Raw genomic sequence first — 23,353 nt, forward strand, 5'->3', positions numbered from 1 at the left:
GGGTCAGAGCCAGGCGGTGGGGGGGATAAGCTGCAAATGACGGCTGATGTCAGAGTTGACGACAATTAGCCATTTTGCGCTTCATTGCAAACTTCGAAAATCACATAATTCAATTGCGCCAATAGCCGTATCAAATGTCTTTTAGGGGAACCTTTTGCGCCTTGTCCGCTCTACTTATTATTAAGTCGGCAGTTTGAAATGCGCCGATAGTAAAAATAAGATACAAGTCGTTCTACATAGCAGACTCCAGTGGATAAAATGACCATCTGTTTGCTATTATTTGAGACTTTGCCCTCTCTTACTACTTCTAAAACATCAACATGTTTAGTCCATCAAAAGCCTTTATCAAAACACCTCTGCTCCATCAATCAACAAAAACTTTCCCGCATTGTGTGGGTACTAAAAGAAATTTGGGTGAGGAGGACCCGTGTCTTATATATATATATATATATATATATATATATATATATATATATATATATATATATATATATATATATATATATATAAAGTAGTGCGAAATAATAAATTAATGAATTAATAAAAACATTAAACTATGTATTCCAACTCCATCAATACTCAGATCCCCCTGTTTAAATGTCAGGAACACAGCTGGACTTGAATCAAATTCCAGTCATACCTATATAATATTTCTGTCAGTGCAGAGAGAAAATCTGGGCCTCATAGACTGTTGCCCTATATCTTCCCATGCAGGCAAGCAAGCTCCAAAGCATTGCCTCCAAGCGTTACAGTGCAGACTGCTGTAGTGATGCCGCTACGGGGTAATTAGGCCATAGACAGTCCCTTCATCCAGCAATGATCTCAGCAGTATCAACTAAATACTTTCTGACCACAAAATAATAACAATAATAATAATAATAAAGAATGCTCCCAGCGTGCAGAGTGGATGGGACACATTTATACAGGAGTGATGAGCGCAGCAGTGATGTGCAGCTGGTTGGAGATGAAAAGTTATAACACCGAAAGACGGCGATCAATCGAAGGCGACTAGCGTGGAAAAAAAAATATGTTTGGAGTATCAGCGCACAAGCATTAATTTCTCCTCTAAATGAAACCTCCGTATAAGTGTCATTTGCTTAAATTTTGCTGCTTTGCCTTTAAACTTAGATTTGAGTGGCTAAAGTGCGCGCGCACACACACAGAGGCGGTTTGACTGGCTGTCTGTGTTTGTCCTTCATTACATCTCTGCTGCAAACTATAAATACCAGCCCTGCACTGAGCCACATAGACACATACTGTATGATTTTTTGTTGTTGTTGTTTCTCGCCCCTGAACGCCATCACGCTCAGGGGCGCACAAATTTATCAGTGTAACCCCTGGAATATATTTTTTTTTCACATATTCTCCCAGAATATATTTGATAACAACAGGCCTCACACTTATTAATTACTATACGGGAATCAGCTGTAATTGGTTTAGTTGAGACAACCAGCAGTTAGGGATTGAATTATCCAAATTCAGCTGCTGACTGGCTCTTCAAATTTCACCCCCCCTTTATTTTGTGTGTGTGTGTTGTAAATGACTTTTGCTGTGAGGCATTTGAGAAACTAGTTCTACCTGTTTAAGATCAAATTAGGGTAAAATTCCAATTTTGTATTTTTAAGGTATCCATGCAAATTGCAGGCCCGGTATCGGTGTAAACAAAGGCAAACAATGGGATTTCGAGTTTCTTTAACACCCCGATTCTATTTAAAACACGCTCTAATTACGGGCCTTTCGATCCTCCTCATCTCCTGCTAATAACGAGCACAAATTTCCACCATTGTCACCGATATGACTATTTCTAATGCGTTTGTCTCACCGTCAAAAAACCTGTTTTCATTCAGCCCGGCCCCGATAAATTTATTAAATAACATTAGCATTAATGACACACGCGAGGGGCTTCCTTTTCGCTAATGCCAATGAATGCCGTTTTAATACGATTGTTTTCCCCTTAAAGTGACTATTTATGCTAGTCCCCCCCCCCCCCTCACCACCACCACCTCACATCCACCATAGCAGGAGCAGCCGGGTAGTCTCTCTCCTTTATGAGTGAGCTATTGTGCCTGAGGACAGGATCCCACACACAATCTGAGGACTGAGCCAACAAAAACAGGGCCTGACAGACAATGCCTCGCTTCACCTGCTCCAGCACTGTGCATCGCAATTATGCCAAGGACATGTACAGTTAGGCTTCATTCACCCTCCTGCAAAACAACTGCCTCAGAATTAAACTGAGGCCCGAAAATCATGCAGATAATAAATACGACTGCCGAGGAGACCGGGGAGAAGAGAAAGAGGGGAAGGAGGGGAAGGGTGGGGTGGGCGGGAGAACGGTGGGGTGTGGGGTGCCATATCTCCCAGTGTTACAATATTTTAAACTGCATGGTTACCAGACAGTGAAATGGGGAAACGCAAGAAACAATACGAGAATGCATATATCACCAGACTGATTCACGCCGCAGACGAGATTGATTCGGAACTATAGGTGCCAGGCCATCAGCACACAATCAAACGCAGCTTAAATGTTATGCAATGGGCCGCTCTGCGCAGCTCATGCAACAACAACACAAAAAAAAGAAAGAAAAGGGGGGGGGGGGGGGAAGCCTAGCGCCAGATTTGCCATCACAAAGTACGAAAATAAATACATAAATAAATAAATACAAATTTAAAAATGGCCACATTTTCAGAACCACAGTCACAAAATCAGGCGAAATTGTAGTTTAGAGCTGGACACTCGTTGTTAAAAAGTGAAAAAAGTGTTACGGTTATGCCACGGAATAGACACATGTGAAAAAAAATAAATACAAATCCACCACACTGAGCTCTCTGATTGTTCATTGATTACACTGAGAGGCGAAACAACATAACAAATATTTGATGCGTGTCTTTGAATAAAGATCCGGCACAGAATCAACGAAGAAGAGCCAAATATAGCCTATAACAACAAAACATTGCACACCAGGCCTATATACATCTCAGAGGGTTTTAGCTGGAGGGGTGGCGCTGCACACTTCAAACGCGAATATATCCATTGTTGTGAGCCATTTGGCCTGCATAAGATCCTGTGCTCTGAACTAGGGCGTTTAAAGTAAGAATTTTTTTTATTATACTTGAGGGAAACAGTGAGTTCAGCTGCTTATTGCAAGGAGCAATCGTCAGGGGAGACTTAAACTCAATTACTGTAGCCGTTCAGAATAGGGGGGAAAATACCAAGACAAAAAAATCGTGAAGAGGAAAAAAAAACACCCGGGTATATCAAGCAGTGAATAAAAAATTAAAAGATATTAATAAAATCGAGATGAAGCGTATCAAATATTTATTTTTTTCTGGGCAACAAAGGACTATAATACATTGACAGGCATAGGAACTATTGCCAGCACAGGTCTATACAATACAGCTAAAACCGCCTCCAATTTTCGGACATTATCGGACATAACAAGATATCAGGTGGTCCCCAAAAAAAATGTTTTTGAATGTCTTCGAACATTGAAAAAAAGACAATATTCCATTTATTGCTTTTATGCTGCTTCAAGGAGAGAACAAGAGGTGGGAACGTATTTCTGATTGGCACAACACATAAAAGCTCGTATAAAAACGAAAAATAGAAACACACACGCACACACACACAAGAACATTTCTCCTCGGGGGGTGGGGTGGGGGCTCACTTATGCTCTGTCTGAAATAAAATTTAAAGAAAAAAACTGAATAAGGATGATATATAGAGAGAAAATTGGAAGTTTATTTCTATTAAATTTGTTCACTTGCTTCAATGTCGCCTCAACATGCTACAAGAGGGCTGAGTTGAAATATCCCAGAGAAATGAAAAATTACCCCAAACTTCTGTTTTTCTAAGAACCATAAAATCACATGAAGAACTAACCGAATATTCAAACCCACTAAAACAGGAGGCACCAGATAAATAAAAAAAAAAGAAGTTTCAACAGACGCACCATATTTACAATTCCCATTAAATTACACATAAATAAATATATACATACATGAACACTGATTCCCTTATATAACCGTGAATCGTGTTGAAATTCAAAAAAGTTCAAGTTGGTCGCTTGGACAGAGAGAGAGAGAGAGTGAGAGAGAGAGAGACAGAGTCTACAACTGAAGTCATGGCATGGAGATCTGTGGGATTTCTCGTTGTTTTTCAAGTTTACTATTCACAATACTGATAAGAATTCGTCCTCTTTTAGCTTCTTCTTCTTTTTTTCTTTGTCACAATCGTAAAATTGAGATATAGAGGGGTCGCTGGATTTCAGTCCATCCGTTGCAGCTCATAAAAAATAAGGGGAGTACATAAAAAGTCCTCTGGGTGAGGCAATACAGCTTTTCCTCGCCCTGGAGCTGTTCCTCTGCAGCTTTTTTCTCCTCTTTTCTTTCTTTTTTTATTTTTTAAATAACATTTCATATGGTTCAGGTGATGGAAGAAGATTCTTGCGACTTTTCTTTTTTTTTCCCTCCCCCTGCTCCTGAATCCAAAGTGGGATGTAAAAACAAAACAAAACAAAAACAAAAAACATGTAAAACCGCGCAAGATCAGGAAGTGGCACGTTTAACTTTATCAATAATATTTATAAGGTATTTATAATATTTATATTGGATGGTTGGGGGCAGAGGGGCGCCGGGGCGGAAGGGTGTGGGGTCGGTGCAGAAGAAGGGCCCCTGCGTGGGGGGGCCGGTTTGGCCCTCGGTGAAGATGGGATGGAGAGAGAGAGAGAAAAAAGATCACTTTCTGTGCTTCTCGTCTTTGTCTCCGCCTTTAGTGCCGTTATCTGAGTGACTGTTGGGGTTGTTGTTGAGGTACATTTTGTCCATGGCTTTGATAGCCTCGGTCAAATAGTTCTGCAGGGCCGTGATGGCCGCGCACAGTGCAGGGGTTCCGAAACCGTGCGAAATTAGACTGAAGTGGGTCAAACAGCTTTGAATTCCCGGTTCAAGAATGGGCTGTGGCCGCGAGTTTCCCAACGGCGAGCGGTCCTGGGACAGCAGGTCTGTGAACTCTTTGCAGACTTGCCTAAAATCAGAGAGACAGGAGGTGTTAATAACCGAGACAGAAAATCCCTGCATGCAAATTTAATGTTTCAATAATACAAGAAAAAGAGGCTAAATTCAAATGGACACAGTGCAAAACGAAATGCCCCCGCGGGAGTGCTGGGTTGTAAATCCTAAACTTGCTTAAAGCGAGTCAAAAGTATCCGGCTGGAGCTTAAAAGAGAAACTTATTTCATCACATTCTCATATCTGCGTGGAAAAATTTGTTGTGTGAGCCCGTGTTTCCTTCGCTTCGTTTCCAAAAATAACATTTGGAGAAAGAAAATGTCCTGGAGCTACAAACAGGTGACAGTTAATCTCTTAGCTGCAATATTTTACTTTAAAATATAAATAATCATTTTTAAAAATCATAATACACGAGCCAACTACACAAGGAAAGATCTGCTAATATAATGAACTTCTTCTTTTTTTCTTTTTTCTTTTTTTGCAGCGTCAACTCTGAACTTTAGTCGCTGATTATCAAACAGGAAAGACAAAGAAAGAAGAAATGAAAAAAAAAATTCCTGCTTTCCTCCTTTTATTTTCATCATTTAAAACCAACGATTTAGCAATATATGACATTAAAGTATTAAATACATATATTCCTTTTAGGGGGGCACCAGCATTAAGGGTGGATTAACACAGATACACACACCATATCATGCCACTTGTATATTAACATTAAAAAAAAAAAGCCTATAATAAGCAGTTATGGCTAACAGCTGTTTGATTATAGCAGCCTATCATCAATATTAAATGCTGCCTCTGCTTTTCTTTGCCCTGTAAGGACTTCCCATGTTTTAGTTAATGCATAAACACCAACAGTGTGCTGGATGAAAACCAGCTATGTGTCAGTGTCACTGAAATCTCACAGTAAACAAAATGCTGCTGCGCGAGTGGATGAGGCGAAAGGCCCATATTGAACAGCGGTATATTTAGCAAGCCTTGTAATTATAATTTATGATATCATATAGAGGCACCTGCTTAAATAATAATAATAAAGGAAAACAAGGAAGTGAATTAAGTCTATAATTAAAACAGGTGAGAAGCGTGAGAAGTTTATTAATTAATTAATTATTAATTAATTGTTACTCGGTAACACTAGCCCGATATGTATGAGGCAAACGCGTTGTTTATTTATTTTATTTTTTTTATCATGGTCACGTGTCTGACGTAGCGTACTCTAATTAAAAAATAGAAAATAAAATAATGCAAAATAAATTATTCAGCCTGTGAAAACTGCGTAAAAAAGCAGCACTTTGATCAAATTCTGTGCTGGCACAGAGCGGCATGCATTTGGTGTGACATGGTGAAATGTGATAATAGCACTTACTTCGTGGCCAACAGCATGTTTTTTCTTTGGACTTGTTCGTTTGGGTCGGAATGCTGACGGTTTACATATTCAGCTACTGCCTTGGCTGGAAACTCGGTCTCGCATACATAACCGAAATCCCTGGCAAGATGCACCGCTTCGCCTGAGAACGAAAAGAAATGAGGTTGAATATGTTTGCCCATAAAGCATGGTTACATCAAGCATAGACAAGTTCACACTCTCTGCCCGAACACAGCGTCCAGTCTGTGCGTTCAGACGGCAGGGTTAAGGCACCTGTGCGTTCCCAACAGCGTCAGTGATGATGATGATGCTGATGACGACATAATAATAATAATAATAATAATATTCATAATGATAATGAAGCTGGCCCTGCGAGCAGTCAGTGCACCCCGTCTTTCCGTCACACCGTGGGAACACTTAAGAGATGGAGGAGAACCTTTAAGTGGAGGTGAAGTATAGACGGAGCGTCATGCTCGACACCATGTCATTGATTACCAATGCCTGCGCATTATTGAAAGTCCAGCACATCACAGCAATTTTAAAAGGCTACACCTAAATCTCACTTTGCCTTTGCAAACTTCACTTATGAGACTTTCTGCTTTAATTCCGTCCCAAGCTCGCCTCTCTTGTTGGTGGATTTTTTTTCCAAGTCTTTGGTTTTAATTTCCTGAAGCAGTTGAGTTTTTACTGCGGGGCTTCCTGCCCATAAGCCTCTGCTCCGGAAGAACGCATGCGCCAATTAGCATCAAAGCTCAAGTCCGGTAAGCTATTTTCCATAAAATGGAGCGGATCGTAAACAATGACAGCACAGAAAACCCACTGTCCCTTCAATAAATAACCGGCTGTCTCAGTCCCCCCCACCCTTCTCTGTCATCCACCACCCCAACCCCCCACGTGCCACCACCCTCTTATTACCCACAATCAAACATTTCTCCAGGCTCATTACAATACAGCACCAAATTTCTACGAAACACAATGAATATTGCATTCGGTGCTCCTCTGCAATAATGATTAACGGGGACCAATGAAGCATCGCAGGCTTTCACCTTTGGAAACCAGCAGCACACCAAATACCACTGCACTGAATAATAAGGTTCAACTCTGCTAGCAGAATGGATTTATCCAGTCGCGCAAAAGGCATCTTTTCTGCGCACAATAATTGACTAATTTATTTTGTAATAGGCCCAAAACATATAGCTCCCAATAGGTCAGCGCCACGCCATTTGCATGCAATAAAAATCCCACCGAAAGCCAAAGCATGGCAAGCTATTAACGAAAGAATTAAGTCACCATTAAAAATCAGCTCTGTACTGTTATATCCAGACTATATTAACGTTTGAAACAATGCAGGGTTAATAAATCAATCGACTTCTCATCCATGAGGTGAAACAGCTCAGCGGTGCCCAATAAACAAGCAGCACTCAATAATTAACTGGACTTCAACACAAATTAATCCAGTGTATAAACTAGGCCAGCCGTGGACCTGCAAGTGTGCTCCTGAAAGCGAAGGCCAACGCTGCAAAGCCACTAGAATTACCAGCACCATTCTCACTATATATACATATGTGTGTGTGTGTGTGTGTGTGTGTGTGTGTGTGTGTGTGTGTGTGTGTGTGTGTGTGTGTGTGTGTGTGTGTGTGTGTGTGTGTTTCTCTTCTCACACACACTCGCAGACATACACACACACATCCTTCATGCTTTATTACTTGCGAGGCAAAGTCGGTCCACATTACACGGATGAGCGCATATGCTGATCTCCAACACAGAGAAAGAAAGAAAGAGAGAAAGGAGAGAAAAAACCTAGTTTGCAAGCACCTGGTATCGCGGGAGCAACAAGAGTGGGAACGTAATTTACGGTATCCGACTTACCTTCGACTAGTGACGTCAACAAGGTTACGTTGGCTGCCTTGCGTCTGCCCGCAGGTAGATTCAAACCGATTTTATCCAGCTTCTCCCTTAAGCTTCTTCCTCCGTTCTTAGACTTGGCCCTGTGACAGTAACACAAAGCAGAAAAACTCATTGTAGTGTTGCTCATGTGAAGGAATTTGTATAAGGGAGGCTAATATATGAGCAAGAATATTTTCTTTGAATATATATATATATATATATATATATATATATATATATATATATATATATATATATATATATATATATATATATATATATATATATAATTAACAGTGGTTGTGATTTAAAGTCGGACGTGAACTTCCCCCTCCTCCACATATCATAGTCGGAGAGGCGGATGCTGTCCAAGATAAAGACAATGTTGGATAACACCTCCCACCCACTCCATGACATGTTGGTCAGTCACAGGAGCTCGTTCAGTGAGAGACTGAGATTACCGAAAAGCACCACTGAACGACACAGGAAATCATTCCTGCCTGTGGCCATCTCCCTGTACAACGCATCCACTTAACACACTGTTTGCTGCTACAACTACACATGTTTCTTTTCCAAATATTTATTTATAAGTGACTTATGTATGTATGTATGTATATATATGTATATATTGTACTATTCTTAGTTAGCGTATTGTCTGTCTTGTCTTAATGTTGGTTTAAAATGGAGCACTGTAACAAAAAATAATTTCCCCCAGGGATCAATAAAGTATTCTGATTCTGATTCTGATTCTGATTCTGATATCTGATAGCTACAAACAATAAATAATACTAAAGGAGCCCCCTCCGCCTTTTTTTCTACCAGCAAATACTGTACAAACTGAATAAATAAAGTCCTACTTAATAGGCAGCGCTATTACTGGCTGTGTGTCTGCAGCACTTCTGTAGACAGTTCACTGGAGACCAATGTTTTCATGTGTAATGCCTTCAGTGGGCCTATAGAGCGGAGCTTGAAACAGACTAGGCCTACATTAATTTGGGAGAGAGAGAAAGAGAGAGAGATACCCAGTACGCTTGGGAAGTTGATATGGAATTTAACAGACCCCCCTGCTTTAAATGCAGGAGCTAGGTGTCATGGTTGGTCGATTTTAATTATTCTTGGTACAGAGGAGAGAGAGAGAGAGAGAATGGGAAAGCAAGAGCGAAAGGGAGAGATGCACGCTCGCTGAAAGAAATGATTGGAGTAGAGCGAGTTTCATACGCACGCGCACAAACCCACAGGTAAAGAGGGAGTAGAGAGAGGAGATTTTTTTTCAGCCTCCCAGTCAAACTCACCTCCTCAGCACCCCGCCCAGCAGAGAGGCGTTGAGGCACTCGGGCGGCGAGAGGCGTCTCTGCACCTCTGCCACCGTGACCTTGTACTTTGATGTGGAGCTGAGAAGGGACAGGCGACCCGGAACTGAGCAGAACACCTCGTTGGGGTTAACCACCCCTCCGAAAAGACCGTCCTTATTTACTGGGATTGCGGAGACGTTGTTGTTCTTGGATAAAGACACTGGACCTATAGCCAGGGAGGAAGAGAGGGAGAGAGAGGGGGATGGCGGGATGGAGAGAAGGAAGGAGGGAGGGATTGCGGGGTGAGAGAGAAAGAGAGAGAGAGACCGTGCTCAGTGAATTTCATGCAATGCAGAGCCTTAACTAAATGAGAAGGGGGGTGGAGGTTAGGCCCCGGAATTGGAGTTTAGCACAACATGTGTACATGTTCGGTAAGACTGGCAAATGATAATAATAATAATAATAATAATAATAATAATAATAATAATAATAATAATAATAATAATAATAATAATAATAATATATTGCAGAATCAGTAAAATCAGCACTATGAGACCTGATTTCCGTTCAAATATACCTGCCTGAAAGCCAGAATACTTCCGCTCGTCTGTGCTCTTTTGTTTTTTTTATTTTTTTTATTATTATTATCACTTAAAAAAAACCACTCAATGACATTATGTAGACAACTATGCAGCAGACAATGAGAAATAAAAGGATGTGTGCGCCCTACACAGCATCTCCGCACAAAGCAACCATACCAACCGAGAGATTCTGTAAAGTCTACCTATTTTGACATATCCTGGGTATCCAGCAAAACACCGTACCCCGTGTGTGATTTCACACTGGGTGGGGGGGATAGTGGGGTAGGGGTGTGTGTGTGTATGTGGAGGGGGGGCTCAGCAGTGCTGGGCTTTACACCGTTTTGGTGTGCAGTAACCGGAGACAAAGGGGACTGTGCGCCTTTGGATAGATCACTTGTGACATTAATGGCTCAAGGGAGCCTAATAGAGACAATAGGAGTTAAACGAACTCTTGAGATTACTAATATAAGAAGCCAATTATCATGTTGATGTGCAGATAGACAGACTAAAAAAGAAAGAATGGTTAAAAAGATTTTAAAAAAAGAAAGAAAGAAAGAAAGAAGTAAAAAACGAAAAAAGGAAGGGAAGAAATGGGGAAGCAAAATCACTCCATATCTTATCCAGCGAGTTCTAATTTGACCTGACAAAACCTTTTTTAACATGGCCACGAAAAGAATGGGACTTCCTCGTGTTGTGTCAAGTAATACAATTCACTGAATTTTAACAGCAAATAAACACGACGGACTGAAGCAGCAGCAGCACAATCCAACAACCTTCACCAAAGTAGCCTAAATATATATTTAAACAATTGCATTTCACCATATTAAACATCCAGCCAAGTGATTTTATTTTTTTCCCAAGCCTAGTTTTGATTCCCCTCACTGAATGACAGACTATCATCCTACACACAGCAGGCCTGTGCTCCATCCAGCGGTACCAACTCCCATTTTAGATTTGACCACGCTACGTGATTGCAGCTATTGGCTTCCTGAAGTGCCAGGATCGTCTATGAGGCCTGTATCTTTGACCATCAATAGCACGCGGGCCTACAAAGCCCACCAGCTCTACTCATCTCCCCGCTGCGCTGAAACGCTGACAGTAAATTCCATCAGCGAGGAAAAAAAAAAGGTGCAGCCAGTTTGACGCACTTGGAAACCATGTAATGAAAAATAGGCTACTGCGTATTAGGATCAGTCAGGCATTACCGCATTGCATCGAGCTCTCTCGAGCAGAATAGTGAATGGCGTTTGTGCGTGTATGCGAGTGTGTGTGTGTTGCTTAGTGGTGTGCAGCTTGAAGAAACATGCATGGTACTGTATCTCGGAGGAAATTGCTTACCTTTTTTAATTACAGTCTGGTCGGGGATGTGAATTCCTTGATCCTCAACAGGCTATGACACAAATGCAAAAAAAAGTATACGTTTAAGCACAAAGGCAGGAAAGAGAAGGAAAAACCTAATCATGTCAGCCTCGGTCCTGCGTACGTAAACGCACCTCAGGATGCGGTGCAGGAACAAAGCCTGACACAATTAGCAGCCAGAATCACCCAACATGGAGGCTCCCGAGGCCCCATACCTGTTATTATTGTCCATGGTGTTTTCGACCGGTTACACTGATTAGATGAAAAACGCAGACTTAAATAACGAAGCTGTGTCGCCCCATAATCCTGACCTAATTTCGCCTTCAGATTGGCTGTACTCACAAGGAAACTTCTAATCTAGATTGGATAGTAATTACGGCGGCGCTGCCTATTAAAGGCCTATGAACTAATTAGCGAATTATTGGTGTTTGTTTCTGATTTTTTTTTTTGTGTAATGTTCTTATTATAAATGGAGTTTATTGACAAATGTAAAAGCTCGTCCATCACAGACCTTCAGTAAAACGTCTGTCTGAGCTCCGTGCAGCAAAGTAAAATTCTCCTTAATGTGCATGCAGTACACTCTCATGTCATTGTTCTCAAATAAGCGTCGGCTTCGTTTTTTTTATTTTGTTTTAAACAGAGAAATTAAATAAAAAGCAAACGACACGAAAGAAAATGAATCGTGAAAATAGAGATATCTATTATTTTCATGTATTTCATGCCTTTTTACTTTCAGATGTCGAACAAAAGCCATGTGTCGACGAGCAGCATTATGAATGGTTTTTAAAATATATTTCATAACAGAAATAAATTGCAAATCAGTGCTGCTTTGTCTTAAAACACCTTGACGATACTGAAAAAAAATCCACGCATTTATTTGTTTTGTATATTTTAAGAGCTATAATGAGCTCCCCGAACCTAATTTACTGCGTGTCAGTCGTGTTTGTATCAGCGAATATTAATACGATAAACATGATACAGTCACAGCACTGCTATGACTAGTACCTGATTTCTTAAAGGCGGGGTGACAGAACAAATTTCATTATTTATTTAAATAAAAAATACACACACACCCTCACTCTTACAGATAATAGCGGGTTGGCACCCGTGGTGCTCGAACTCTTAATGACAGCATTATTCCTTTTCTTTCTTTCATTTTTTTTCTTTCTATTTTCATTTCTTAAATGGAGTAATTCCACAGAAAGAGAAAGCCAGGTAAACGCTGCCTCACCTGCACGTCTTCTAAAGATTGGTGTATTCCATGGATAGGGATAGAGTCCGACAATCCCGTATCGATGCCGTGGCCGGATGGCAGGAGCACTTCCCTGCGATACTCCCGGCACAACTGGTGGGGCAGGCTGCGGTGCTGATGCAGCAGGCCGCTCTCCTGACCCTGCCTCTGGCCCGGCCAGCCCGGGTGCTGTGGCTGCGGTTGGGCGTGCAGGGAGTTGAGGGAGTATGGGTCGTTGACGTGCGAGTAAGGGTCCTGAGACTGCGGGTAGATGGGCTGGTAGGGTGGGGGAAAGTACGGAGGCTGGAAGTCCGAGTTCGGTGTGTGGGAGAGCGGAGGGGCGCTCGTGTAGGGACTCTGGCCCACGCTGCCCAGCTGAGGTAGCCTGGCTGTCCCATTGCTGGTGCCGTCGTGACGATCCTGGCAGGTAAGGAAAGAAGGAAAAGAGCGTTTTAGCCTGAATACGTTCAAAATAAAAATAAAAAGAAAGGACGCGGTCATAAATTAGCGAAACGTCCGTCTATATTTTTACACGTGAATGCTCTGCGGGCATTATCAAATATGCCCCTGAGTGGATGACACGATTAGCTCAAGTGTGGAATCTGTGTTGAATTATTCCAGTTAATTGAGGGAAAGGGATTTTTTAAACAACAAAAAAACAACAACACCCACAACACATCCGCAAAGTTTTGGGAATTGAAAATAACCTGACAGCACATGAGCAAAATAAATAATAATTTTTAAAAAATCCAGAAAATGAAACGGCATTAAATAGGAAAGTCCTGACATTTTTTTAAATTGTTATTTGCAGGACGCTCAGCTGATTTTTCAAGCATGCACGCTTTGGAAAAAAAACTTAAAGTATAAAAAAAAAGAAGAAGAAAATCTCGTAGGCAAACAAGCAAAGAAAGAAAGTATCTGATAGTGGGAGACTCCAGCAACTTACCATCGGGGAAAAACTGTGCACTAACATCTGTAAGGATTTATGGTGCGACTCAATAATAATAAAAAATGATTATTATAGTAATCAGTTCACAAAAACACGGAGTCTTTGGGGGGCGGGGGGAAGAGCAAAAGGAATTAACCAGCAAAACCCAAAAAAGAAAAAAGAAAAAAAAAGAACAAGGCCCCCGAAAAAACTCTTCTCTCCTGCAAAGATCACGATGGCCCCGGCGATCAGATATGTGCCTCGGTAGCAGGACGATAATCCATCAGAAATAAACGGTTAGATCCCAGCTGCCCTTCATTTGCTTCTAACAATGCAGATATTCGGCGGTGCTGGCCGATCGAGGTTGAAAAGTTTCTCTTGGTAAACCCTCTTTTCCCCCCTGTTCTCCGGGCTTCTATCACAGTGCTACCGTCCCTTCGCTCGAGCTCATATTAGCCCCAAAAAAGAGCCGCTTCTTCGTCTCCCTCTCGGACTCCTACCAGAACGCATTCATTACAATTAATACCACAGGAATACTTAATAACAAGGAAAGAATAGACGGAAATCTGGCGTGAAGCGGAGGACGCAACTCAAGGCAGGAGTCTGCGCTTAAATGACGTCCATTGAAAGGAGGAATCAGTATATCTAATCAGAGATGGGGAGAGAGAGAGGGGGAGTGAGAGAGAAAGAGGGAGTGAGAGAGTGTGCGGAGAGAGGCACACACAAAAAGAGGGACATTCACCTCGTCTGACGAATCAGAGAGAGAGGGAGGAGGAGGAGGGGGGCATTTTAAAAGAGTCCCAGGCCAAAGCGCAAAAGTGAAAGAAAGACAGGAATGGGAAGGGAGGTGGACCACAGACAGGAATGAAGAAGCCAGGGAAGGAAACAATGTGCACCTCTGAACTGGGTGAAAATCCAGCAGACGACGCTATGGGCATTCCAGCCGGCTCATTTCTACCGCTTGTCCCTTTGTTTTCCACCTCAGACTCCGACAGCGAGCTGTCCTCCATGGTTCTCTCTCACTCTCTCTCTCTCTCTCTCTGCCTCTCCCGTTTCCGTCGAATTAATCCACCGATCCGTCCTCGACTCCAAAAAACCCAGAGTCACGCCGACTTTAACTTTAACGTTGACCCGGAAAGATGGAGCAAAATAAAATTCCCACAGTGTGAGACAGGGCCGCTGGATCCTGCGCTCTGTAACTTTTGCGCGCGGCTTGAAATAGCTCCACTCCCCTTCCTGCCTAATCATGCACTTTAAAATTACGAAACAGCACTTACTGGGGCCTCGGCTGGACCGCGACTGCAAATGTTATTTATCTGTTTATGTATTTCTTGTTTTTGCCTCGATACCAGCGGAGGAAACGAACCGTTTGTCTGTAAATTAAAAGAATCCATTTAACACGACCGCGGAGGTGCCACTTTCTTTCTTTCTGCTTTTTTGCTTTCTTGCTCCCGTCCTTCTCTATCCTCACAGGACGCGGGCGAAAACACGTCCGACTGGCTTCTCCACTCCTTAAACAAGCCACCGGTATTACTGCCAAACTTCGTCTGTGTCCACAACAACAACAATCACTCAGTGTATGCACTTCACACATACACGCACACGCAGAATTTAACGGCTTCTGCAGTGATAGAAAAACCTGAAGAGTCCAAGAGCTTGTAACTGAAGCGCAAAATGAACCAGGCAGTGCCAGCACTCACACTGCTTTAAAATACTATTTTTTTTATTTAATGCATGGTAAGTGTATATTAATGCTTTAATGTTTTCACGTGCAATATAATTTTTTTGTCATATTTATTTTATTTTTAATGTAAGTTTTAAATTGGAAAATGTTGTGATTTTTATGCAGCCAGACGATATTAAAAGCAGCTTTCTATTATTATTATTATTATTATTATTATTATTATTATTATTATTACATTACTTAACAAAAGCCATAAGATGCAGTCTATTCATCTTGCAGTTAAATATGTTCTCTAACAGCTGTCAAAAGAATCTCACAGCTGGATCAAAACAATTTTAAAAAGCAGCCATAAAATAATTACTGAATGTTTAAAAATAATAATAATATAACAACAACAAATTTAGTAAATTAAAAACGAGCCTCTTACCTCGCAGTCTTCATATTTAATGTTATCAGTTAATTTCCAGAGCATTTTCATGGGTTGTTGAGGTGGATATTGAGTATAGGTATCGCCTTAGCCTTGTTTTCACTCAGTGAATTGTGCTCCCCGCTCAGAAAAACTACTTTTATTGAAGCTGTGGGTTGGTTGTCTGTCTTGCGCTCTGAGGTCTCCCTCTAATGGTGGAAGTGAAGGGCTGGATCAGCTCTGTAATAACACTGGCACCGGGCCTCATTAGCATATCAACAGCCGTTTGATTCCCCCCATCTGCTCACACAACACCAATGGACAGCATTACAGGTGAAGACTAAAAAAGCAACAAGATGCTACACACGGTTATTATTTCTACTGTTCAATGAGGTATGTGTGTGTGTGTGTGTGTGTTTTTTTTTTTTATTGAGAGGAAGGGAGGGTACGGTCATGCATGGGGACCTGCTTGCACCTGGGACACTTTCTACAATCATTTTGATTTCATATTTGGGAGGATGGAAAAGTGCACATCCTAAAGAATCCTTCAGAAATTGTGTATTTTTAACAAATTGTCAAATATATTTTTCTGTGACTTTTTTTTGTCTAAACTGAACTCCCTTCTATCCACCTCTTGATAACTTTAAATTTGATGTAAAAACAGCCCATCACACACACCGTGGGGCCAACCCTGATTTTTTTTTGTCTGCAAAAAAAACCAAACCAAAAAAAAAAACCCTCCCAAAGTGTTATTTTAATCCTATTGAGACCTCGAGAGGCCATTCTTTCAGTGTGATGTTAAAAAGGGTGAGTTATTCAAAGCCGCTCTACAGGTCCACTGGCTACCTGTAAGGTTGGCAGGGCTTGTGAGGGAGTTGAGGAAGGGGGAGGGAGGTGGGGTTGGTGTCAATAATTAACACAACAACGTGGCCTTGTTTCATTTGAATGAGCGGCTGGGGGAGCCTGGCTCTGTCCTGTCGCCGGTTGAGCCTTCACCTCACCAGGTCGTGGGTCAGCAGACAGGTCCACGGCGCTTCAAGGCGTTGTCCCCCTTTTAAAAGCCTGTTTGGTATTTTTGGTGGGACGGAGACCCCTCCACCCCACCCCCCACTTCTTTTTTTTTTTTTTGTAACAAACAGTTGTTATTAATGAACGTGGAGCGGCTGTCAACGACAGCAATGCATCCGTGTAAAAGAGACCTGGCCTGCTCGCCTGAAACTGGAGTGTTTCTCTTCCACCAAACATCTCAGGTCTTCTCTTAAATCCCCAACGCATCCACAAGTCGAGGCCATACTTTTGAGTCAAGCCCAGATCGTTTTTTTAAAATGAGACTGTACAGAAAGTCCACTGTGACATGCTCACGCCATGCAAAATTGGAACAGCTGCAAAGCACATGAAAAGTTTATCATTGTTATTCTTTGTTTTTGTTTTTTCTACTTGAAAGCCTAACTACATCGAGCACGGGCTGTGTTTTCTAATCGCTCCACCTCTAACAAAGCACCTCAAGTCTGTTTCCATACATGTCTAACTTATGATGAAACAAATGTGGATTTCACAGTGTGTCTGAAACGCGCACGATGTCCTTGAAACAAACGATCCATACCTTCAGACATTCAGAATAAAAACAACAACAAAAAAATATGGTTAATTCCACATTTCAGGCTATAGCTCCCCGCAAAAGACTCCAAAATATCTCCAGTGTGATCAAATCCAGGAGCCTCTACAGAACTGTGCTGCCTCTCTTTACTACAGGATTTCATAGCGTCCGTGCAGCCTCATCCAACAAGTCGATACTTTGACTGTTTTTATGTATTTTCCCACCCTTTTTGCAGCCGTTTTCTTTTTCTTAAGGTAAACAATACATACCTGCCATTCCATCATTTTGCCCATAATTGACATTCTTTATCCTCTGCTTCCTTTGGCGGTTTGTTTTGGTCCGATCCGACGGCGCGTCTATTTCATTAAGCCTTCGTTCGCAAAAGTAAACCTTTACCTGGGCCGGAATCGCTTCACCTGGCCATATGTGGAGCCACCTGGCGACGCATGCGCACTGCTCCGGGTGTGGACCGGAGAGTGGCGAGCACCTGGGAAGAAAAAAGAAACAGCTTGTCTGTGTCTGTGTGTCGAATAGGTCTGAGCTGTCACAGTTAATTAGTTTTTAAAACAACAGCGTTCACAAGTGACGAGCTGAAAGTATGGATATTATTTAGGCTATTTAACGTGATTGATGCAGACACAACACACCCCAACAAATACATACATCTGTAATAATATATTTTTAAAGATCAAGACCATTTCATGTTTTGACAACAAAAAGAGGATTTTATATGATTTTTCATCAAATAATAATTTGGTTTATTGTGCGTGCAAACAGTGTGATTAACTAAGATGTGCTTTTTAAAATAATAATAGTAATAAAGGTTCCATATGAGAAAATATGGGAAACTGCTTGGGACAAAGCGAATGTAAATATATATATATATATAATTATAAAGGTTATATTTGTCTTCACCTGGCATAAAACTAAAAAGGACATATCTGTTAACCTTTCCGTTCCTTTTCTTCTCTGATTTGTCTTGCTTGGTAGAAAACATGAATTGTCAGTGCAAATGAAACTGTGTCAAGTTAAAAAAAACTTGAAGGTTAACTGCCAACATCATTACACAGAAAGCTACCATACTATTGTGAGAGTCATTATTTATTTATCCACTGTTTATTTCTAATACATACTTATGTAGACCCCTCGGGCCAAGAGCGAATGAGCAACCCCCCTCCCCCTCCCCGTGGTACACACGCACACATGAGAAACGCGCACACACGCACACAGAAAGCAGAGCAACACGTGCGCTGACGTGGGTGACAATGGCCAAATCTTTTGTCCAAAACCCCTTTCTCCTCTTTGAAGTAATACGCATCACACACACATACACACACACGTAGGCAAACTGGCTGCTATGGACGTAGTCGCGGGGGCACTTCGCTGGCAGATAGCGTCATTGATCTACCTTTCACTATATCATATCACACATATAAAGACAGCGTGTTATAAGCGTTAAGTGTAACACTGGTGCTGGTGGACAAACTTTTAACGGGGGAAGAAAAATACAATTAATTTTGCTTTAACCCCATTTTTGTTTTTTGTTTTTTGTATTTTTCTAAATTGCAAAATTCCACACGGAGACTATAGATTTTTGTGGCGTTAATATTTTAAACGAGCCTTCATGTTTGACTTCAAAGGCGAACACATTTTAACTGCACACACAATACCTGCAGCTATATAGACCTTACCAGGCCTGGACAAAGGAGAGGAAGGTGGGGAGGGGGAATCAGAAATATTGTTTGGGGCTCTGCGCAAGGGAGGAGTGAAGTTTTAAAGCAGAGCTGTCTGAGAGTAGGTTACTCTTGTTCTGCAGCGGGGTCCCTTTTGAATATCTAGCCGGTCTAGGGCTTAGTTTCAACCAGCAGCACACAGCACCGGGCCTCCGGCAATGTTCCCCAACCGCCAGCTGTGTTTAAAAGGCGATAGCCACGACTGCGCCTCAGGCATCTTGTACATTTTATTATTATCATTATTGTTATTACTATTATTATTAGTTGTAGTAGTAGTAGTGGTGGTAGTAGTATTGCTATAATCATTATTGTTATTATCAAGTGTACCTAAATACACAGACAGATCTTGGTGCGTATTTTACGCGTCCTTCTCTCATTGCTAGAAATGGCAGAAAGACTTCCTCCTTCTTCTTCTTCTTCTCCGTCTTCTTCTTCTTTAAAAAAGGCTGATCAAAGACAGGAGCACTTTTTCCTATCCCCCAAACGTTATGAAGTTATGAAGTTGGTAAATAATTTCGTAGAAATGCTGAGTTTGCAACAAATATTCTTTTCCCACAGCCACGCTCTAGCTCCTGCTGGATGTGTCCTACTGGCGAAGATCTCCAAGCTTGGTTATATTCATAAAAATTCGTGATTTATTTATCTATTTATATTTTTCAATTGAGACGGTTTCGGGCCCAACGTTAGAAAGGCTGCTCTCTAAACAAGATAACTTGTGTTATAGCGCCACCTTGCTTTTGGATAAGAGCGAGGAAGCGCGGCTGGTGGATTGAAGTCAATATGCAGGTAATTGAAACCAAATGAGAATGTGTGAGCAGGGAGCATTCCAGGAAGTAAATCTGCAGAGCCGATGCCAGTCAGAAACACAGGTGCTTTAAAGGAAAGGCTACATGAAATTGCACGAATTGTGAGGAATACAAACGTTTGCAAATATTACAAATGCATTTCTAACAAGCAATACGCTGAGTGCCTGTGTTCACCTGTGTTTCTTCTTTTAATTTCGTTGTACCTGTGACAATGACAATAAAGTTTCTGATTCTGATTCCGATTAACCTTAATCAGTCTGTCAAGCTTAAACTTGATCATTTTAGTCACCCAACAGAAGACACCATTTTTTTTCTGGATGCATGCAAATCAAAGTACATGCCTATTTGAAAAAAAAGCTCTTGTTGTGAGGGGTGTAGTTTGAACTTGAAACACAACCTAATATAATCCTGTGGCGCCATCTAGTGGCCGTCAATTATCATAAAATAGCTCCGAGTGGCGTTGGGGTTACTCAATTGAGCGCATTCAGTGGTTGACATGATACGACGACGTTAATTAAGCAGGACTCGGTTTATTATGGAGAGTACAGGACAATAAATCGTCAGTAGTGATTCCGCAGAGAAAATAGTTAAATAGCTTTTAAGTGTCATCGGTCGTGTTTGTTTGCAACGATAAACGATAAAAAAAAAAACAGAATAATAATAATAATAATAATAATAATAATAATTATTATTATTATTATTATTATTATTATTATTATTATTATTATTATTATGCGCAGCCGTATGTGTTTCACAACATAAAGAGATCTGCTCAGAACTGTAAGCCTACGTATGCGGCATCCGCCAGCGCATAACGTACAGTGCAGCAATAAATTGTGCTCGGTGGAGAACAAGCTGCAGTTGGTAGGTACCACACTGTTTATGTCAGTGGCAGACAGAGGACAAACTGAACGACTAAGGTTGTAAGTCGGATTGTTATTTTAATTCAGCTTCCACAGTCGACAGTGTCAGTGTTTTAGAGTGCTGCTTAAGATTTAATCTACTTTCAAAGTTTACGGGGTGACTGTTAACAGTGGTTTCGGCGATATTGTGTAACTTCTGAGTGTGTGGTGCAGCAGTGATGCTAGTTTGTGCTAAGGCTCAGTACAGCAGTCTGGCTTATCTACTAAGCCAGACACACACACGCCCCTTTTTTCTTTAACGACTTCTGATCAAAAGCTGACAAACTACGGCTGCGGTGTGTGACAGCGGGAACATTCCTACAATGTTTTCACTTTTTCTGTTGGTTCCGTTAATGCTCAGTGACAGCTCTGTGTTGCAGGACTCGGACAGCTCCTTAAGTATTTTTACACCAGTAGGTCAAATTAGATTCACACCAGGAGGAGGTTTTAATTGAATAATCGATGTGCAACGCCAATAATGTGTTTGTTGACTCTCATAACTTCACGCTGTGGTCCTGACAGGTGTCCAACATGACTGTGGATTGGGTAGGATATGGATACGCCACGCTTGTAGCATCTGGAGGAGTCATTGGTTACGTGAAAGCAGGTATGTGTTACCTAAAATACTTAAGTTAAATAATCACATTTCTGTAACAGCAAGTGTTACTATTGGTGCTGTTGTCTCGTTGGTTTATATTTTCCTAGGTTCTGACCTCCTGTATGTTTGTTCTGTCAGGCAGTGTTCCCTCCCTAGCTGCTGGGCTGCTGTTTGGGGGCTTTGCAGGTTTTGGAGCTTACCAGGTCTCAAATGATCCTAAAAATGTTTGGGTGTCACTAGGTTAGTAAACTTTTTTTTTTTCTTTCTTCAGCTTATGAAAAACATCATGTCAGAAAAAGCTGTAAAGTTTGAACACTGCTGTGCCATTTAAGCCGCAGTCTTGAATGTTAATTGAATAACTCTATTATGCCTTATGACCAAAAAAATACACTCAAAATGTTTAGTATGTGGACCCACATACTAAACTGCACACAGCAGCTGTATGTTCTGCATGTAAGTAAATGGTTTCTGAATATCTAATGTCTTCATTGCAAGTGCCTTCACTAACCTTTTCCGTCTCCTGCTGTCTGCCAGCTGCATCAGGAGCACTGACTGGTATCATGGGGAAGCGGTTTTATGGATCGAGGAAGTTCATGCCAGCTGGTCTGATGGCTGTAGCAAGGTCTGGTACAAGTCCAATCAGCCATTACTTGTTATCAAGTACCACAGATGAGGACAGTATTATTCCAAATATCTTAGTTTGATTTTGGGATATTATTTTACTTACTTTGCACACAGAAACAAAATTATTTCACAAAAAACAAAAACTACCATGGCCAAACGATTATTATTTCTATTTTTATATTATTATTTATAATATTTTGATTATTATAAATATTTCTTAGTCCGAAACCAGGGTTCTACCGATTGTCCTCTTTAAGACCATAATTTCAGACTTGTTTGAGTCATTCACTTGTGTCTCAGCAGTTGTTCTGGGGGTCTTTAGATACAGCTTGCTAGTTTTCTTCCCAGAGTCTTTGAAATCGTTCGCTTCCTACCTCTGCCAGGCTTGTTCTGCCTTGTGTGGCTCTTTCTGAATTTCTTGATGAGATTTCTCATGCCAGTTCTTGACATTTGATAACTTTGTGTATCCGTCGCCTACTTTTTGAGCATTAACAACTTTTTTTTTTTCTTTTCTTTTTTTTTTTTTGCAAGTTTAAACTGATTTCTTTTGTTTTTGGTACGATGCTCTCTCAAGTGACAGCTCAAACCGTTGGAAGTTTTTATACTGTGTAAATAAAAAGACAACCTTCAGTTTTAACTTGATATTTTTCCAGTCTTTGAGCATTACAGAGTTAAAGCATGTCATTGCACATGTCAGTTGTCAGGGGGAGCATTAATATTGACCTGGTAACTTTTATTTTTTTCTGAAATAATTCTGTTATTGTGTGCTAATAGAAATAATTTATGGTTTCTAAAGAAGGCTAGTATATTTAGAAATGCTATGTTAATAAATCCCTTGCTCCATTTACAAAAAAAATTATCACAAAAACGTTTAATATCATCGAGGCACTAATAATTTTGTCCTCACTTCTATTTATATATTACATTGTAGCCAAGAAAGCCACATTTTACAGAGGATTTTATTCCCCCCCTTCCAGTAATCTGTATTCTTTTTTACTGTATACTTTGGCTCTTTGAATGAGGTCTAATGTAATCCTTTTGTTTCAGTGCTCTGATGGTGGGGAAGCTTAGCTTGGCGTTGCTCCAGAAACCTGTACAGTCCTGATGAAGTTAATATGTTGAAATATCAGTTCCCATCAGCTCCTGTGGCTCTTTTCAGAAGCACCCTCTCAGCATTTGCCATTTATGCCCAGAATCATGTCCTTTTGTTTAAAAAAAAAAAAAGTGTAGATTTATGCAATAAATGTACCCTCTTGTTTATATAGTAAATAGTTGTCTTTTTTCAGTGAATGCACCTTTGAACTTGTTTATTTGTTAAAAAAAAAGTTTAAAAAAAAATTCAGCTTACT

The 23,353-nt window shown here is 40.9% G+C and overlaps 2 protein-coding genes across 7 annotated transcripts; one reads left to right on the top strand and one right to left on the bottom strand.

Annotated features, from left to right (window-relative positions):
* Positions 1 to 3,304: 3,304 nt before the first annotated feature.
* tfap2a (transcription factor AP-2 alpha) lies at positions 3,305 to 17,768 on the bottom strand. Of its 4 annotated transcripts, none has more exons than XM_085418439.1 (7): positions 17,611 to 17,768; positions 12,727 to 13,146; positions 11,475 to 11,526; positions 9,556 to 9,781; positions 8,246 to 8,364; positions 6,377 to 6,518; positions 3,305 to 5,026 (listed from the first exon to the last, which is right to left on the bottom strand). In XM_085418439.1, exons 1-7 carry the CDS (start codon positions 17,641 to 17,643, stop codon positions 4,738 to 4,740), a joined length of 1,281 nt encoding a protein of 426 aa, XP_085274565.1. In that variant the 5' UTR covers positions 17,644 to 17,768; the 3' UTR covers positions 3,305 to 4,737. The 4 variants fall into 4 exon arrangements, with proteins under 4 accessions (XP_085274565.1, XP_085274564.1, XP_085274563.1 ...); XM_085418438.1 differs by lacking the exon at positions 17,611 to 17,768 and adding an exon at positions 15,766 to 15,951; XM_085418437.1 differs by lacking the exon at positions 17,611 to 17,768 and adding an exon at positions 14,551 to 14,842.
* A 2,962-nt stretch (positions 17,769 to 20,730) lies between these two features.
* Positions 20,731 to 23,294, top strand: tmem14ca (transmembrane protein 14Ca). 3 transcript variants are annotated; one of them, XM_085418452.1, is made up of 5 exons: positions 20,731 to 20,803; positions 21,305 to 21,389; positions 21,519 to 21,620; positions 21,915 to 22,002; positions 23,052 to 23,294. In XM_085418452.1, the coding sequence occupies exons 2-5, from the start codon at positions 21,314 to 21,316 to the stop codon at positions 23,107 to 23,109; spliced, it is 324 nt and encodes a 107-aa protein (XP_085274578.1). In that variant the 5' UTR covers positions 20,731 to 20,803; positions 21,305 to 21,313; the 3' UTR covers positions 23,110 to 23,294. The 3 variants fall into 3 exon arrangements, with proteins under 3 accessions (XP_085274578.1, XP_085274579.1, XP_085274577.1); XM_085418453.1 differs by having other exon boundaries at positions 20,741 to 20,800; XM_085418451.1 differs by lacking the exon at positions 20,731 to 20,803 and adding an exon at positions 20,883 to 21,195.
* The last annotated feature ends 59 nt before the right edge of the window (positions 23,295 to 23,353 follow it).

The sequence above is a fragment of the Rhamphochromis longiceps genome, linkage group LG9 (genome assembly GCF_057381845.1).
Source record: "Rhamphochromis longiceps isolate RC_006_pf linkage group LG9, R_longiceps_female_GT1.1, whole genome shotgun sequence".
NCBI classification, from domain to species: Eukaryota; Metazoa; Chordata; class Actinopteri; order Cichliformes; family Cichlidae; genus Rhamphochromis; species Rhamphochromis longiceps.